The sequence below is a fragment of the Balaenoptera physalus genome (assembly GCF_965194825.1).
Source record: "Balaenoptera physalus genome assembly, chromosome: 16".
NCBI lineage: Eukaryota > Metazoa > Chordata > Mammalia > Artiodactyla > Balaenopteridae > Balaenoptera > Balaenoptera physalus.
The window spans coordinates 2,404,152-2,420,458 of record NC_138898.1 but is presented as its reverse complement, the minus strand read 5'-3'; the positions used below and the strand labels follow the sequence as shown (position 1 = coordinate 2,420,458).

The 16,307-nt window shown below is 53.4% G+C and overlaps 1 protein-coding gene and 1 long non-coding RNA gene across 11 annotated transcripts in view; one reads left to right on the top strand and one right to left on the bottom strand.

Annotated features, from left to right (window-relative positions):
• LOC309644564 overlaps positions 1–16,307 on the bottom strand; it is a 684,610-nt gene that overhangs the window by 294,566 nt on the left and 373,737 nt on the right. The gene's annotated exons all lie outside the window — the stretch shown is intronic.
• Positions 11,121–16,307, top strand: part of CDH4 (cadherin 4) — a 569,973-nt gene continuing 564,786 nt past the window's right edge. For 2 of the 10 annotated variants that reach the window (XM_082428306.1, XM_082428302.1), the window contains exons 1-2: positions 11,121–11,424; positions 13,647–13,758. In XM_082428306.1, coding sequence (XP_082284432.1) covers positions 11,368–11,424; positions 13,647–13,758 — 169 coding nt within the window. In that variant the 5' untranslated portion in view covers positions 11,121–11,367. Of the gene's footprint in view, positions 11,425–11,701; positions 11,721–12,050; positions 12,129–12,368; positions 12,615–12,732; positions 13,026–13,320; positions 13,413–13,646; positions 13,759–16,307 lie in introns of those variants that run through there. The other 8 variants (XM_082428307.1, XM_082428309.1, XM_082428305.1 and 5 more) reach the window with 7 other exon arrangements.

The window sequence follows — 16,307 nt, the reverse complement described above, 5'->3', positions numbered from 1 at the left end:
GTGTCTTGGGTCCTCTGGTCTCAGTTGGATTCCCTGAAAGTAGAGCCTGAGACAGAGACTAAGGTGCAGACAGTTTATTTAAAGATAATCTCAACTGATTTCTGTATGTTGTTTTTTATCCTGCAATTTTACTGAATAATTCATTCTAACAGGGTTTGTGTGTATGTGGTGTCTTTAGGGTTTTCTGCATATAACATCACGTCATCTGCAAACACAGATAACTTTACTTCTTCCTTTCCCATTTGGATGCCTTCTTATTTCTTTTTCTTGCCCAACTGCTCTGGCTAGGACTTCAGGGCTGTATTGAATAGAAGTGATGAGAGTGGGCATCTTTGCCTTACTCCTCATTGTAAAGGAAAAGCTTTTAGTTTTTCACCCTTGAGTATGATGTTAGCTGTGTGATTGTCATATACGGCCTTTATTATGTTGAGAGAGTTTCTTTCCATTCCTAGTGTCTTGGGACTTTTTATCATGAAAGGATCTTGAGTTTTGTCAAGTACTTTCTCCAAATCTACTGATATAATCATGTGATTTTCCCTTACTTCTGCTAATGTGGTGCATCACATTAATTGATGTTTGTATATTGAACCATCCTTGTATCCCAGGGACAAATCCCTGGGATGGATTATTCTTTTAATGTACTGTTGTATTCAGTTTGCTAGTATTTTGTTGAGGATTTTTGCATATGTTCATCAGGGATATTGCCTGATGAAAATAATTTTCCTGTGTCTTTTTCTGGCTTTGGTATCAGGGTATGCCAGCCTCACAAAATGCATTTGGAAGTGTTCTGTCCTCTTTGATTTTTTGGAAAAGTTTGAGAAAGATTGGTGTTCATTTTTCTTTAAGTGTAGAATTCACCAGTGAAGGCATCTGCTCCTGGGCTTTTCTTTGTTAGGAGGTTTTTGATCACTGATTCAATCTCCTTAGTCATTATTGGTCCATTCAGATTTTCTATGTCTTTTTTATTCCGTTTTGGTAGGTTGTATATTTCTGGGAATTTATATGTCTCTTCTAAGTTGTTTAATTTGTTGGTGTACAATTGTTCACAGTAGCCTCTTATGATCCTTTGTATTTCTGTGGAATCACTGTAATGTCTTCTCTTTCATTTCTGATTTTATTTGACTTCTCTCTTTTTTTCTTAGTTTTTTTTCTTAGTCTAGCTGAAGTTTTGTCAATTTTGTTTGTCTTTGCAAAATAACAACTCTTAGTTTCATTGATTTCTATTTTAAGGCTCTATTTCAATTATTTCTTCTCTAACCTTTACTATCCTTTGGTCTGCTAACTTTAGGCTTAGTTTGTTTTTTTGTTTTTTGTTTTTCTAGTTCCTAGAGGTGTGATGTCAGGTTGGGTTTGTTTGTTTGTTTGAGATGTTTCTTCTTTTTTCATGTAGCCATTTATCATTATAAATTTTCCTCTTAGTACTGCTTTTGCTGCATCCCATAAATTGGGTAATGTTGTGGTTTTGAGTTCATTTGTCTCAAGACATTTTCTAAAATACCTTTTGATTTCTCCTTTGACCCATTGGTTGTTCAGGAGTGTGCTGTTTAATTTCCACATATTTTTGAATTTTCCAGTATTCCTTCTGCTATTTATTTCTAGTTTCATTCAATTATGATCAGAAAAGATACCTGACATGATCTCGATCTTCTTAAATTTGTTAAGATGTGCTTTGTGACCTAACACATGATCTATCATGGAGAATACTTCATGTGTGCTTGAGAAGAATGTATATGCACTACCATGATCATTGCAGTATTATCCGCAATAGCCAAGAGGTGGAGACAATCTACATGTCCATCCACTGAAAATGTGGTACATACAAACAATAGAATATTATTCAGCCTTAAAAAAGAAGGAAAACTACCATATACAACAACACAGATGAACCTGGAAGGACAAATACTGCATGATTCCCCTTATATGAGTTATCGAAAACAGTCAGACCCACAGAAATAGAGAGTAGACCAGTGGTTTCCAGGGCCTGGGGGGAAATGGGGAGTTACTGTTCAATGGGTGTAAAGTTTGAATAAGTTCTAGAGATCTCCTGTTCAACATGGAGCCCATAGTTGCCAATATTGTATTGTGTACTTAAAAATATTTCTAGAAAGTAGATGTCATGTTAACTGTTCTTATCACAATAATAATAAAAAAAAAGAATGAATGAGCCAATGAATGAATGAATTTCCATTCATAAAACAATAAAGATGGTCTCAGGAGCAGGGAGACAGGGAAGGTGGAGGGTGTGATACTGAGCTGGTTTTTGACTGAGCGCCTGGGCTCCCGCTCCGAAAAGTACTGCTCTCTGCTCACTATTAAGTGAAACGTTTGCTCCGTACAATGGGACCGCTTTGCACTCCGATGACTTGAAAAGTTGTCCTGGCAAAGGATGGGAACAGGGGGCCAGGGTTAGTTATGCACTAAATCCCACCCACCACTGGTTGCCGGATTCCCCCAGGAAGTGATCTGTACCCCGACCTCCGTGCACGCACTTTGGGCTCAGCCGTGTGGGGCTGAGGCTCCCCTGGAGGTGGAAGAAGGCCCTGCGGGGACTTGAGCTGGGCAACTGCCACTGGCTGCTACGTGCACCTGAGTGGTGTGAACCGACCCGAGCGCACACTTCAGTGCAGAGCCCACCGCAGGGCCCCCGAGACCCTGGCCAGGACCCTAAACGTGTCTCTGCTGTTCCAGGATCTGGGACTGCATTTGGCAAACGGCACATCCCAAACGTCTGGGGCAAGGTGAGCTTGTAGAGCAGGGCCAGTCGGGACAGAGCCTCCTGCTGCCGCTCGGGGGACAAACCACCTCCCCGGCGTTACCTTTGCAAGGTTTTGTTCCTTCCTCGGCCGTGCAGCTGGATTACTGGGGAGCAAGCCTCCCAGAGGCCACCCCTCCAATGCAGGGGTCCCTCAGCTGGGGCTCGGGCCAGTGTCATGGGGTCTGGCCTCTGATGTCAGGAGAACCAGGAATGATAGAAACACATCCCTGGCTTGGTTCCCACATTTACCATCTTAGAGATGCATTACACCCCATTCTCCCCAACAGATTTTCCCGTCATGGTGCATGTCTATGCAGGGAGCAATAACAGGCAACTCATGTCCCCGGTTCTCTCTGCAATCGCTCCAGACCCAATGCACCACAGCCAACCCGCATCTCCCAGGAACCCTCTGGCCTCATCCCAGGCCGCTCAATCTTTAGGAAAACACCAGGGCAGAGTCCCAAGGAAGGACACGTAAACTGTATTTAGTCTCTTGAAATGCATTGTTTCACTCTCTCTTTTTTTTTTTTTGTCTTTCCCTCCTGCTCCCCGTCTCCTTCTGGGGTTGGAGAAAACATGAGTAGAGATGCAAGACTCCCGTCTTGCTTTTCCCCTGCAAACGAGAGTGTGAGGAGAATGGCGCGTTTCATATGCGAAGTGGGGGACGTCAAAGGGCTTGCGTGCTGCACTGAGGCCTCCTGGGAACGGCTACTTCCTTCCGGCTGCGTGAGGGAAGCAAACGTCATTAGGGACACGGTTGGATTTCCAGGGTCCAGGTCCTGTGATTGCGGCTGAATCGACGAGACGCCGGGCTAACTCTGCTGTGGCGGAATGGCTGTTCCCTGCAAGCCCAGGACGAGCACACCCCTCCTCCCTCCTGCACATCAAAGGGCAGCAGCGGGACGGCCTGCGAGCTCACCCGCAGCACGGCTCCCAGAAGTGATGTTTCCTCCCTGTGTCTCACCCACGAGCAGCTAAGCGAGCAGGCACTGGAGGCAGCTGGGGTGGGTCTGCGGCTCCCCAGCCTCGGAGGCGGGTGTGTTACAGTTAGCTATCCACTGCTGGGTAACAAATCACCCGTAGCTCAGTGTCTTAAATCATCCGCCTCCGATTGCATCTCACCATGTTGAGGGTCAGGAATTGGAACAGGAATTCTGTTCCATGTGATATCAACGAAGGTCCCTCGGAGCTACTCAGCTGGTGGATGGACTGGTCTGGAGGGTCCTGGGGAGCTTCGCTCACGAGGTGGGCAGAGCTGGAAGGCCCCCTGCACACGGCTTTCTCAGCAAGGTGGCTTCAGGTGGTTAGACTTCTTACACGGCAGCTCAGGGGCCCAGAGAGGGGTGGGGGGGGGTGTGTGTGTGTGTGTGTGTCCCAATGGGTCCCCTGGGAGCTGCGAGGCTTCTTATGACCTAGTGTCAGAGGGCCCAGAAGTCAGTTCTATCGCGTTTGCCCAAACAAGTCAGGAAGGCCAGCCGGGATTCAGGGGAGGAGAGTTCAGCTTCACTTCTCAACGGAAAGGGAACAAAGAATTGGCTGCCATCTTTAGTCTCCTACAGGCAGAGCGGCTGCTTTGTCTATAAGCCTCGTTTCTTCCTGAGTAAATGGGGATCACAAGGGACCCTCCTTCAGAAAATGGGCTTATTAAACCCATTAAACCACTTTGGCCCAGGAATAGGGTCAGTAGGGAAGGCGGCTCTTCTTTCCTGGTTCCATCTGGACCATGGGAGTGGCTACTGCTGGCCAGGGACGCCAGCCCTCTTCCGGCTGCATTATCTCTCTGGCACTTTCACGATATTCCTCTGGACACTGAATTTCCAGTGCAGTAAATTGGCTCCTGGGTGGGGAAGGCCTTGGGGCCCAGCAAAGATCATTCTCTCTTAAGAGCAATGAGCATTTATTGAGAATGTGCCTTCCCCAGCAGTAATTTATAAATGAAAGAGAGCATTGAAATCCCCCAAAGAAGGAGACTGTTTATAAACGCAGAGTGCTTTGTGCTTGCCATTTCCCAAGTGGGAGAGGGTGAGGGCAACTTTGTTAACCGGTGTCTGCAAATCCCTGCTGTGAACGGTGCTCACCAGGGCTCAGGAGACGACGGGCGTGACCAGCAGGGTCCACGGGCAGGCGGCTCACTCAGGGCCAGAGGTTATCGCCCTGGAGGGGGCGGTGATGGGAGGGAGATGCCTGAGCACCACGACCACCGGCCCCACCCGCAAGCTCACGCCAAAGGCTGGGGGAGTAACCCAACCCATCCACCACCTCCAAAGTTGGGATCATAGATGCAGAGGACCACGTGAGCCAGGAAAGAAGCCGTTGGCTTATCTGAAATTCACGTTGGGGGGAAGTGGGAAAGAAGAGCCTGTAGTCTTCACTAGTTAAAAACCCAGGGGTATTGGAAGCAGACAAGATGTCCTTAAACAGGCGAATGTATAGTTAAACTGTGGTACATCCATACAATGGAGCGATAAAAAGATGTGGAGGAAACGTAAAGGTAAACGCACATTGCTAAGTGAAAGAAGCCAATCTGAAAGGGCTACATCCTGTATGATTCCAGCATCCATCTCCACCAACCCACCCAGCACCTGCCTCTTCCTAGGGCAGCGAGGATCAGTCCTAGGCCATGATCTACAGTAGGAGCCTTATTCCTGGGGATCAATTCTACGGAGTTTAGCTTCAGAGCTGGGTCGCCTGCTGCAGAGACCGGTGACCGTGTCTGTACTGTCCCCCCTCCTCCTTTCTTTCTTCAGGGCTTTTCTCATTTCACACAAGAGCCCAGCAGCCTTGAGACCCTCCCAACCATCCTGAGAGTCCCCTGCCATACCCCACCTGGACAGGTGATACCCCTGCCACCTCCAGACCCCTGGCCACATTTCCCTCCCTCAAATCACGCATTCATTTGCCCAACCCATGGGAGCATCCTTTCTAGAAAGTTATCAGAAATCAAGTCACCAGAAGCCTTTCAAGATGGAAACATTCAGAAGTGGTTTCATGCCTTACCCTCCGGCATGCATCCTAACTCAGCTGGGGACGTGGGGAGCAGAGCTGCTCAGGCCCTACCTGATATTAGCTCAATGGGAATCGCCGGGGCTGGCTGGGCTCCACGCACCCCTATTTTAAGACACTTGTCAGGAGGTCCTGTGGCTTAACTAAAGTTTGAGAATCCCTGCCTTATCCCAAAGAAGTGAATCTCTAATGGGGGTTGTGTTTTTTGAGCAGGTGGCTTCGTCCATCTGCCTCTGCAGTCTCTTCTCCATTAGAGCTTCAGCCACAGACCCAGAAGCAAAGGCAAATCGAGGGCTTGCTTCTTGAGGACAGGACAGCAGCCCTGGCCCCCGCACTTAGCAGAGTGACCCTGCTTAGGCCTCCGAGGCACGTCCCACTGCACCTGCGCAGAGTGGACCAGGGCTGTCACCCCCTGCCAAGGAATCCAGCCACCTCTCAGCAGCCCTGAGACTGGTGTTCTGGAGAAGGTGATCAGTGCTAACCCCCCAAAGTTCAGTAATAAAACCAGGTTAAATAGAACTTGTAAAGGATCCGACCAGTGACTGTAGGTAGAAGCCATTTCCCCTGGGAACCCAGAAGAGCTGAAGCCAACAGGATATCATGCAGCTCAGAGAAGCTCATAATTCCAGGCAGATGTTTTAACTTGTAAAGGCCACTTCCCACTTCCTTTCCATTTTCTTGGTCTCTCCTGTGTTTTATTGCCACTCTCAGTCTACTCATATTTCCAACATCTCCCCCGTTTTCTCCTTCCCCTTGAATCTAATAGTATCTATTTTACTGTTTAATTGGTTTCCTTTCCTCAGACATTTGTTTTTATCATCCTCCTTGCACTCCCTCACCCACCCGCCTTCCAAATCCCTTGCTGTTAGCGCCTTCACGCTGAACTACCTCCTCTGGCCCCAATTCTCGTTCTTCTGCCCCAGAGTTTATGAGAAGAGAGAAGAAAAACCATCTGTGTTCTTTCCTCCTAGGTGTGGGGCAAGTGTTCGGGTGCAGCATCACCGGACCCCTCCCCACTCCTCCGAGGTTGTCCAGAAGATGCTTCATCTCTCCCGGATTTTCTGATCATCCACTGAGACGTTTACTTATTCAGACATTTGTCCAGGCTGGGCTGGCACTGTCAGGGCTGGGGAGAGAGCTGTGGGTCAGGCAGAGGTGGCCCTGCTCCACTGCAGACATTAGACAAACCAAGAATCAGGTGTGAAAAGTCCTGGGTGAGTGGGAGGTGGTTCAAGCCCTCTGCTTGCTCCAGGCCTCGGTTTCCCCTTCTGTCTAATGGGGGTGTGTAGGAAGGTACCCAGACGCTCAGGAGAGCTGCTGATTCGAGCCAGAATTGTTGTCACTGCTTTATTCATCCAGCCACTGAGGACTGGATCCTGGGCTATGTAGGGAGAAGTGACTACACCGGCCCCCTGCCCTCAGACTCTCGGAGTTTCGGGGGGTGAGGGGTATAAAGAAAAAACCTCCACGACAGTAGGACAGTGGGACAGTGTGAGGTGTGTATGAAGTCAGAAGGCAGCCAAAGACAGCCCCTTGCCCCTGAAGAAAGGCCAGTTGGAGATAGAGGGGTCGCCTCCCACACGAAGGCTGATGGGGTCCTGACAGAGGGCACGGTGGGGGCACGGGCACGGGACCCGGAAGGACGCACGTGCTCCCTGACAGGGGTCCAGGGTGGTGGCGGGCTTGGCGTGACTGGCCTAAGGTGGGAAAAGGAAGAAGATGGGGTGAGGCTGGGAACGTGGGAAAGACCACCTCCTTTGTTGGTGAGGATTACACGAGATAACAGTTCAAAAGCCCTCCACGCAGGGCCCGGCCCACCCTCAATATCAACACGTGTTAAGGGAGAGGTGATGTCAGTGAAAACAAAAACGGTAATAATAACTGTTGTGGGGTGGTGGTGCTGTGATGAACTGGGAGATTGGGATGCACATGTATACACTAATATGTATAAAATGGATAACTAATAAGAACCTGCTGTATAAAAAATAAATAAAATAAAATTCAAAAATTCAAAAAAACAACAAATAATAATAGCGGCTGTTCTCTTTCTCCCCGGCATCAACCTTCTCCAGGGGTGAGAGTCAGGGGAATTGAAGGCAGAGAGCTATTTGTGCTGGCCTGTCTCTCTCTCTCTCTCTCTCTCTCTCTCTTGCTTTTTCCTTTAAGATTGTTCTTCTGGGTTCCGTGCAGGGAGGTTTTCTCAAGCGGGTGGCAGGCTGATTGCACTCTTTTCTGTAGCGCCTGAATATCTTCAATTGTCCACAAAGATTCTGTTTTATTCTAGGGACACGCCTTTTGCTAACTTCTCCCTGCTTTCTTTACAAAACAGCTTTTTGTCTAACACTGAAGTATCTAAAAAATAATGATAAATGGAGGAGAAACAAATTAACATCAGATGACAAGGCAGGGAAAAGTAGCCCCTATGCAAGCATTCGGTTTGCTTCCAAAGCTGAAGCCCTTCCCACCAGCATCCTCAACAAGGAGACCGTCACTCACAGGCTACCCTCTCTGTGGAATTTTCTTAATCTCTCTTAGAAACAAAAATACGCTCTTCTCCGGGGGCTCTACCCAGCAGCCTGAGAGGATAGCTCCTCGCCAGGTGGGCTTAGCCTGCTGGCACTGGGCAGAGCCGGGCTGGAGCCCTCCCTCAGGGCAGCTGTGTCTCCAACCCCAGCTCCGCCCTGAAACACCCAGATTCAGTAGGTCCAGGGTGGGGCCCAGGAAGTAACATTTATAGACGCTCTCAGAAGCCGCCTATGGCCTGTGGGATAGGCCAGTGGTTCTCAAACACTGGTGTGCGTGAACATCAACCTAAGAGGCTGTTAAAAGGCCAGGTCCCGGGCCCCATTCCCCTAAGCTCCAAGTCAGTGGGTCTCAGGCGGAGCCCAGGAGTCTGCATTTTTCACAAGCCTCGCTAGGATTCTGAAGCAGATCATGTGAGGACAGAGGTGGGCGGGAGGGAGGGTCGGTTCCCATGCAGACTCCCATTCAGGAGGTCTGGCGTGTGGCCTGAGGGTCCGCATTTTCCAAGTCCCTGAGGGGAGTCGGTGCTGCTGCTCTGACGACCGTCCTCTGGAATCCACTGCCCTGTATTTCAGACCGTCTTTTCCTTCCTCTCGGTGTGTCCTCTGCTTCATTCACAGCAAGTCTGATAAACCAATGCTCTCTACTGGACTTGCATCAGTTACTGCAGTGTTTCTGAAACCATATTCTTAAACATGTGAGTTCCCATAAGACATCATATTCAATATATTGTGTACGAGGTCTCCTCCAGCAAATGAGTTTGGGGAAAAAAAATGCTCCCCAGGCCAGGGGTGCAGGGCTGGGGTGAGAACGCTGGTCTTGCAGCCTCCGCCTGGCCTCCCCACGCCTCCCCCTCCCCTGCCCAGGGGAGCAATGGGTATGCCAGCAGACCCCACTGTGGAGTCAGGACGGCTCTAGGAGTTAATTCACACAAAGCTCCCCCATGTGCACCTCCCCCAAGGCTGATTAGAGTCAGGATGGGCCTTCCAGGCCTGCAAGTCATCAGGCACTTCAGCAGACTCAAGACTCTGAGACACTCAGCGGCAGGAGACGGTGGGGGGGTGGGGGAGGGGTGGGGGAGGGGAGGGGGAGGGGGGTTTCCCCCAGTGTTTGGGCCTCAGGAACCCCCCACCCAACACCACTTTTTTTTTGTAATTTAAGTTGGCACACGTGTTTGCACGGACCAGTTTCAGGAAGCACAGCAGAGCAAGTGCTGGGTTCTGGAAGTCTCTCCTGAAAACGATCTCCATCATACTCGGACCTTCTGAAGACAAAGGCAGGTCCCAGTGATGGACATTTCAGAACTATTGCAAGGACCGTGGCCGGCCTCTGTCAGCTCCCTGCGGTGATGAGGTGCCCTGAGTAAGCGGGGAATCGGAGGGGTCTTTGCGAGGTGTGAGCACAGGGCTGAGGAGCGGAACTTCGCCCAGCGTGGGTCCTGGGTGGGTCTGTCCATGAACCCTCACGGGTGACAAAGGATCTGTGCTGAAGTCTGAGCATAAAGATGAGCCAGGCACACTCAGCCACGTACAGGGGCACCCTGGCCCTATTCCGCCAGGCTGGGAACCCATGCGGCTCTGGCCAGGTGTGGCAGGCCGGTACTGATGCAGTGTCCCCTTTAACTGTCGCACAGTTACCGGGTGAGAAGCCACAAGTCGCTGTGCTCTCAGATGCACACTTGCCCTGCCCCTCTGCAGTTGTCTAGACTCTGACTTCCTTCAGTCCAAGGCAGCACGCTAGCCAGCAGGCCCCCCAGCCCAGGTGCAAGCGTTCCAGGGGAGGGCAGGGCTGTGCTACAGCTCTCCTGCTCTCCTGCCCAGGTTGGCTCTGACCTTGGAGCTCAACAGTTCAGTCAATCTTCTTCCCCCTCCTTTGCAGCATATTTCTTAAACCAGAACTAATGTATTCTGGACACAGAGCTCTCCAAACCAAGACAAAGAAAATTTGAAATATCTGAGCAAACAAAACCACTTTTCTTAAAATCTCCAAACCAAAAGGGAACGTGCAGAGACATTTACTCACTTTCCAAGCTGTACATATTTTTCATTTGATGAGCCCTTAAAGAAGTGTCCCCCCCAGCTCAGAAATCACCCAAGCAGGGCAGATGGCGCCGCCTGGCCTGTCCGGCTGACGCTCCTGACAGCTCTTCTGCGGGGGAATTTCTGCCTTTCCTTCTTGGGGCCTCTAATTTCTTTCTTGGCTTCTCAGGCCTAACAGTGTATTGTGATGCACAAACAGGAATTAGCCCCTTCCTTGGTCCTTAAGGGTCCATCATAGCCAGGGCCCAGACCTGGAGCTCTCCCTCACCCTGGGTGTCTCTGCAGCCTGCAGGCCCTCTCTCTGCGCTTTCCTAATCGGCTGGTCTCTCAGGGCTAATTCCTGACAGCCCAAAAGCTGTGCAAGGCCAGGAGGTGGGCCTGGGTCAGGAGAGTTAGTGGGAAGACACCTGAAGCATACAGGACGGATGGGGGTGCCTACCCCCACTGTGGGCCCAGGCAGGAAGCTGGATTAAGGCATCAGGGTCTCCCCATCCGGAAGGCGTACCCATAGTTTGGGATCTGGGACCACCATCCCTTGTTCAGACCTCACAGCTCCCCCTGCCCCTTTTTCCCCAGTAGATTTTGTGTCCTCGGCCCCTTCGGCTGACCCGGGTTCCAGATGCCCTGTCCGGGCCGGGTGGTACGGTGGGGCGCGGCGGCTGGGCGGGGACGCGGAGGGCGCGGGTGCGGCGCGGAGGGCGCGGCGCCTTTAAGGCCCGCGTCAGGCTGAGCGAGCGCAGGGGCCGGGCGGCGGGGCGGGGCCTCGGCGGGGCCGCCGCGCGGCTTCACCTGCAGTTCCGAACGCGCGGAACAGAGGCGCGGGCGGCTGAGAGGCCGGCGGACGCACCCGCCGGAGGGAGCCCGCCGCCGGCCGGACTTGGCCTCGCTCCCGGAGCCGGGCGGCAGTCGCGGCGGCGCAGCCTGGCTGGAGGCGCTGGGCCCGCTTGAGCGGCGGCGGCGGCGGCGGCGGCGATCGGGGCCGCGGCGGGGAACGGGCTCCGGGCGCCGGGCATCGGGCGGGCGCCGGGGCGCGGCGCGGCGGGGAAGATGACCGTGGGCTCCGGCGTGCTCCTCGTGCTGCTCTCGCTCTCCGGCGCGCTCCGGGTAAGTTGCGCCTCGCGTCCGGGCCGCTCGGCAGCCCAGGCAGCGCGGGGCCGCCCCCGGAGCCGGCGGGGCGCGCACTCACCGGCGGGGCTTTCCCGGGCTTCCCCGGCCCGCGCCGGGCGCCCCCGGCGCGCGCACCGCTGCATCCAGCCGGCTGCCGCGCTCCGCGAAGCCGCCTGCGGTCGGCAGGAGCGCAGAGCCGCCGGGGCAGCGGGGAGCGGCGATGCGGTGCGGAGTGCGGGACGCGGGGAGCTCTGCCCGAAGCGGACCCGCCGAGCATCCCTCAGCCACCCCAGGTCCGCGGCCGCTGCCCCGGAGCTCGGCTCTCCCGCGCTGGGGCAGGCTGCCTGCTGGCGGAGCCGGCGAGCCCTCCGTCGCCCGCTCGCCGCGCTCCTCCGGAGTTGGCGAGCCCAGCCCGGGCCCGAGCTGAGGACGAGGGGAGCTGGCGGCAGCCGGCCGGAAATCAGGGTGTTGGGGACACCCGGTCTGGCCGCCCCTGCTGGGGGCCGGTGCTCCCGGCGGGGCGCCTCATCCGTCCTCGTTCTCTGGGTGGTGGCAGGGACCGCCGCTGCTGGTGGGCGGCGGATGTCGACCGAGGGGCAATCTCGCCGCGGACTTCCCGCGGTGCCTGCTGCCGCCAGTGTTCGGCGGGGCCCTCGCGGCTCGGAGCGGGGCCGGGGAGCCAAGAGCCAGGCAGGAGCAGGGTGAGGTGCACCCGGGAGGGCGGTCCGGGCGCCCGCCTTCTTCCTGCGGAGCCCCGCGAGCTCTGTCCCCAGCCCTGCGCTGCGCCTGCAGGGTGCAGGTCCCGAGGGCAGCGTGCAGGCTGCGCGGGGGGGGCGCCCCTGGGGTAAGGCAGCGGGGCCGCGAGAGTTGCAGGAACCCCCTCTCGTGGCCGATCGGCCTCGCTGCTCCTCCAGGGCCTCGCTGTTGTAACCTCGGAAATAAACAAGTGCCCGCGGCCGGAGGCCCGCTCTGAGGCTCGGGGCGCTTGGGTGCGCTCGACCCACGCCCGGGCGGGTGGAAACTTTCCTGGGCGAGTTAGCTATCCCCGGGTTTCGGTCGTATTTGGAGCTTCGTTCCCGAGGCACGGAGCCGCGGTGTGGAGCTTTACCCGAGGAGTGACCCCGCGCCCTGCTCTTCCTCCCCTTGGTGCTTTTTGATGGGGGCGCCGCGTCCAGGCCGGCGTCAGGGTACTGGGAGCTCCGGGCTGGGGCAGCCTCCGGAGCCGAGGACGGGCGGGCGGCGGCGCGCAGGGCTGGAGGAGGCGGGCGGCGGGGAGGTGCGTTCCGCTTGGTGGCCCCGCGAAGGCGCGACTGCGGGGTTCGGGCTGCGCCCCTGCTCCTGCGCTCGCCGCGGAGCCGGGAGCCGTGGCGCTCCTTCTTCTGACGCGGGGCTGGCTTCCCGTCGCACATGCAGCCTCTCCCTGCATTCCCCATCCCTACGCGGCTGACCTAGCTGCCACTCCCCGCAGCCTGGGAGGGGCTCTTCGCCCACCTCCACACTTCCCTGCCCTCCTGGCGACCAGGGTTCTAGACCTCCCACTGGGCAGGATAGCCCAGGGTGCTCCGGGGGACAGGACAGGAGGACACCCACCTTCTCGGGTCAGTTAGGGAAGCTCTCTGGCCTGGTGAGGCTGGAGATGAGGGCTCCAAGAGTGGACAAGCGTCCAAGAAGTGGAGGGGGAGGGCTGGAGGGCGGGCGGCAGCCTCCCCCGCCTCCCGGCAGCCTCCCCGAGAGCCAAGCTCCGAGGTGGAGCTGAGTCTTGGAGAATCTCCTTTCCTGCCCTGCCCCTCTCCTTCCTCCTGGCCACCACAGGGAGGAGAAGGCCTGCGGACCCACCTCAGCCAAAGCCTGAGCGCTGGGGTGGGACGGTGACATAGCCCTGGCAGGAGCCTGCTCCCTTGGCCGCCCCTCCTCTGTGTCTTCATTTGCTAACTGCTGGCTCTCCTGCTGGACAGTCCTCAGACCTTCCCTTCTGCCACGTGTGGGTGAGGCGCTGACAGGCCCTCAGCCTCGCCATCCGCCGGCCCTCCCTCCCTGCTGCATGCCCCCTGTCCCCGGCCAACGTGGAGACCGCAGGGGCAGACCCCAGATTATGTCTGGGTGGAGGCTCTGGTAGACCAAGGTGGAGACCTTGCATGCAGGAGGCCCGACTAAACGTGGATTGGATGCAATTTCTGTGAACCTGTGTTTTTTCTGACCTCTCTTGTTTTTGTTCTCAGGCCCACAATGGAGATCTTACAGCCAGGGAGACCTGCAAAGCTGGATTCTCTGAAGAAGATTACACGGCATTAATCTCCCAGAATATTCTGGAAGGAGAGAAGGTCCTCAAAGGTAAGGCAGACATGGAAATGAAATGGCATACCATGCTCTGGATTAGGGAAACATTACCACCCACAGAAAAAGAGGCTCGGCTGGCTTTGAGCCAGGCTCTTTGCAAAACCATGGTGGAGAGGTCAGTAGAGGTGCAGCTCGGTTGACCTAAATGGCCTTTTGCATCACAGGTGAATGATTCAGAATCCCTGTCATTTTTGAGTGAGGTGAATCATTTCCTGGGCAACAAACTGGAATTCGGATGTAGCGTCACCCAAATAATGTGCAGAGAGAGAGACCTTCTTACCAAGTATTTTTGTGTATGAAATTCTGGATTCTTAAATTATCCCTGCTTTGAAATGCATGATAAAGCAGACGATGTTGCTGGGGATGCAGTAAATAAGCCCACAGACGTTCTGTTCGCAAATGTGGCATGAGTTTTCATTACTGTCCCACTGACAGCACGGAAACACACGTGCAGGAGGGAGCTGCCAATTAGCTTTATGGTAACCGCAGGACGATATCCACATTTGTGATGGTGAAGTCAGAGGCAGCTTCAGAACTCAAATGACAATAGATCATGCTGCATATCAACCTGTTTCCCTCTCAAGACAAACTAACTAACCTTTGTATTTGCGTGGGAGGGGAACTAAATCAGTTCTTTCTTCCTTGAGGTTTCAAAGTGGCACCGCAAACACCTCGGCGCGTGCCTTCCCTCCTCGCATCGGTTTCCCAGAAGCGGCTGCGTTTAGCCGATTCCAAAGTGATGGAGGGAACAAACTTTCGTAGAAGCATCAAAGCTAAGTTTCAATATTCAGGGCAAAATCATGCTCAGGCTGCTGACTTCCTCCCCAGTTTTCTGTTTTAGGGAATACAGCGTCCGCGCCACGAGCACTGACTGCAGATCCTTTGTGTGCGGGGGAACACTCGCAGAGTTGGTTGATTCTTCAGATCCTGTCTGTGGAGACAGCTCATTGACCTACTGTGTGTGCCTGGTTATATTAATCAGGATCTTACTTTGCACCGAGTCCAGCTTTTCTAACTTATTTGTTGTCATCTGAGTTGACTATTAAAATAGGGGTGTGATACTATTGACTCTTTCACTGATTATCAAAAAACAAAAAACAACAACCAAAAAACCCAACCTCTTGGCAGTTGGCCTAGAAGCGGGCTGGGTGTGCTGTAGGAGTGGGCGTCTATGGTAAGAGTTTTCAAGAGATGCTCTGTTAATTGCACGGTGTGTGTCATTTTAGAACGTGTAGACCGCCTTTCAGGATCTGTGGGTTTATGAGAATCCCTGTGTGTGCACAGAGAAGGCTCGGAAGACTCTCACTCTCAGTGCAAATCAGGAGCGGCTTACTGCAGTCCTGCTTTTTGTGTGTCCTGAGGCTGGCATCCTTGCCACCTCCCTGGTGTGGAGCTAAACTTGATAAGATCTTGGCGTATCAATTTTACTCAGGAGTTTAAGAAAAAGTACCTCTATTTTTGTAACAGCAGGTGCTACCTACTATGGAAGAGAATGACAGATGATTCTCTTTTCTTAATAAAATGTAAGATTTCCAACTAGCATCTCCCCTCTCTCCTGGTGGACTGTGCGGGCCCAGGCTGACCTGCCCTCTGCTCTTAGCCCATGTGATGGGGAAGGCTTGGTCGCTGGCTGGATGCTGGCCTGCCCCGTATGCCCCAGGAGTCCATCATCGTACGTGAACTTGGACCCGCTCACAGGCTGTGTGGATGCAAGACTCATATTCTCGGCACTTACCTATACCCGCGATGAGGCCCAACCCAACCCTGGTTGAGGGGGAAATCACAGAGTATCTCCCTCACCTGCGTGTGCCACTCCCTCTGTGTTCTCAGGGACAGAGAGGTTTTATCTTAGAAATAATTTTACACATATGGAGGCAAAAGCTACCACTGCATACACTCAAGCCACGGCAGATAAAAATCTCTGTTTATGTAGAAAACTTTGCAAACGACAGGACCACAGTGAAGATGCATGTGTCGAAAATAAATAAGTGGCACAATATTTCTGTTATCCTGGTAGGAATCAAGTTAAATAGATAATGACTACTTACAATTGAGTTATTCCAGTGGAGAGAGCTTAACCTTAATTTGACAAGCAAAGCTTCACAGAATCCCCGTTTTATTCTAAATGCGCCGTAAGCCGTTAATGACTGCTTTGCGGTTCCTTCTCTTTGCCGGAGTCAGCTCACCGGCAGCCCCAAACATCCAGACTCCAGAAGGAGAGATTTGTTACACAGTAATTAACTTGTTTATGATAAATGGATGGAAGAAATGTTGTGGCATTTTGTTTTATGTCTAAATGAAAAGCATTTGCATTCAAAAAATTTCACGCTAATTAGGCTTAAAATAGTTTTCCCCAGTAGGGTAGCAGATACTATGGTATTGGGATCCTTTTGAATGGCGGGCAGAACCGCTACGTATGCTGTGTGGAGTGTTTGTGTAGCTGATGTGTAGTTCCTAGATCCCCTCCGCGTTGTTTCCTGTCTGTGCTCTTTCTGGCCAGCACTCGAATGTAACTGCACACACTCTTACACCGTGGTTTGTTT